The sequence below is a fragment of the Dendroctonus ponderosae genome, unplaced genomic scaffold (assembly GCF_020466585.1).
Source record: "Dendroctonus ponderosae isolate FM_Combo_2020 unplaced genomic scaffold, Dpon_F_20191213v2 Dpon_F_20191213_7, whole genome shotgun sequence".
NCBI classification, from domain to species: Eukaryota; Metazoa; Arthropoda; class Insecta; order Coleoptera; family Curculionidae; genus Dendroctonus; species Dendroctonus ponderosae.
In genome coordinates, this window is record NW_026018916.1 from 1779444 (window position 1) to 1780514 (window position 1071).

The 1071-nt window shown below is 35.4% G+C and overlaps 2 protein-coding genes across 11 annotated transcripts in view; one reads left to right on the forward strand and one right to left on the reverse strand.

Annotated features, from left to right (window-relative positions):
* The window catches only part of LOC109540148 (neuropathy target esterase sws), a 43783-nt gene that overhangs the window by 24401 nt on the left and 18311 nt on the right, over positions 1 to 1071 (reverse strand). The gene's annotated exons all lie outside the window — the stretch shown is intronic.
* LOC109540149 (lachesin) overlaps positions 33 to 1071 on the forward strand; it is a 49142-nt gene continuing 48103 nt past the window's right edge. For all 4 annotated transcript variants that reach the window (XM_048668671.1, XM_048668670.1, XM_048668673.1 and 1 more), the window contains exon 1: positions 33 to 265. Coding sequence is in view for 1 of the 4 variants with exons in the window: in XM_048668674.1 (XP_048524631.1) it covers positions 250 to 265 (16 nt within the window). In the remaining 3 variants the exon portion in view is untranslated. The remainder of the gene's footprint in view (positions 266 to 1071) is intronic.

A 1071-nucleotide genomic window follows, 5' to 3' on the forward strand; every position in this document is an offset into this window, starting at 1 on the left:
CTTCACTTTTAGGTCAATATTCCTTAACAACACTGTCTTTAAACAGAAAAACCGCGTTTTTGTCCCTAACGTTTTCCTTCGCTTACTTCCAGGCTTATCTGAGCTACACGAATCCAGACGCATTTTTCCTGAACCTTCAACGGGTGCAAATCTCTTACTGTGATATCACCAGTGCTGTGGTGAAGAGCCTGTTAACAAATGCACCGTTTTTGCGAAGTATGACTATTGGGAGCAACGTTGAGATGACTGATGGTGATATGTTTAGGTAAGTTACAAGGGAAGGTTTGGGGATGAATTTCAGTTTTCTTGGAAACTTGACAATTTGCTCAGAATAGTCGTTCAGAGATTATTTCATCACACGGAGCCGCGCTTTACTATTGCGTCGGTTAAATACAGATGTACATAATTCAGCAGGTCAACTTTGAGCAAATTGGCTGTGAATTCAGATGGCAGAAATCTTGGATAACTTACCTAAACTCCACCGATGTGGCAAACATATCCGAGCCTCTGAAGAGGGTTTAAAGCGGTAAATATCTGCAAAAAAACAGGACATTCGAAAAGAGTTTTTGTCATAAACCTGCGTTTCATCGCGTAATTTACTTAATTAAACAGACGCTCACAAACGAAAATGCACATTTTTAAACAGTTATAAAGTAAGTGAAGACAATTTATACAGGGCGGCCCACCTTATTGCAGACTTTATTTTATGAAGAAACGCATACGAATTTTGCATCCAACTTTTGTTCACTATCGAAAAAATAAAAACGAGCGTTTTATCAAAGCATTCAAAGAAAATCCGCACCCTTCATGATATAAAGTAAAAAATATGAAACTGTATGTCAAAATTTTAAAAATTGTGCTGAGATAAATCACATTATTACAAGAAACTATTACTATTTAATAAAACTCAAAAACTGATCACAAAAGAGTGAACAATGCAAATAAAGCAAATAACCAGAAAAAAAATTAAATTAGAAATTCTCTAACATTAAATTAGAAACACTCTAATGGGCGTTTGATTTCATTTTTACAGATAGTCTATCAACTTGAAACTAATGGCTTTATCGGGTT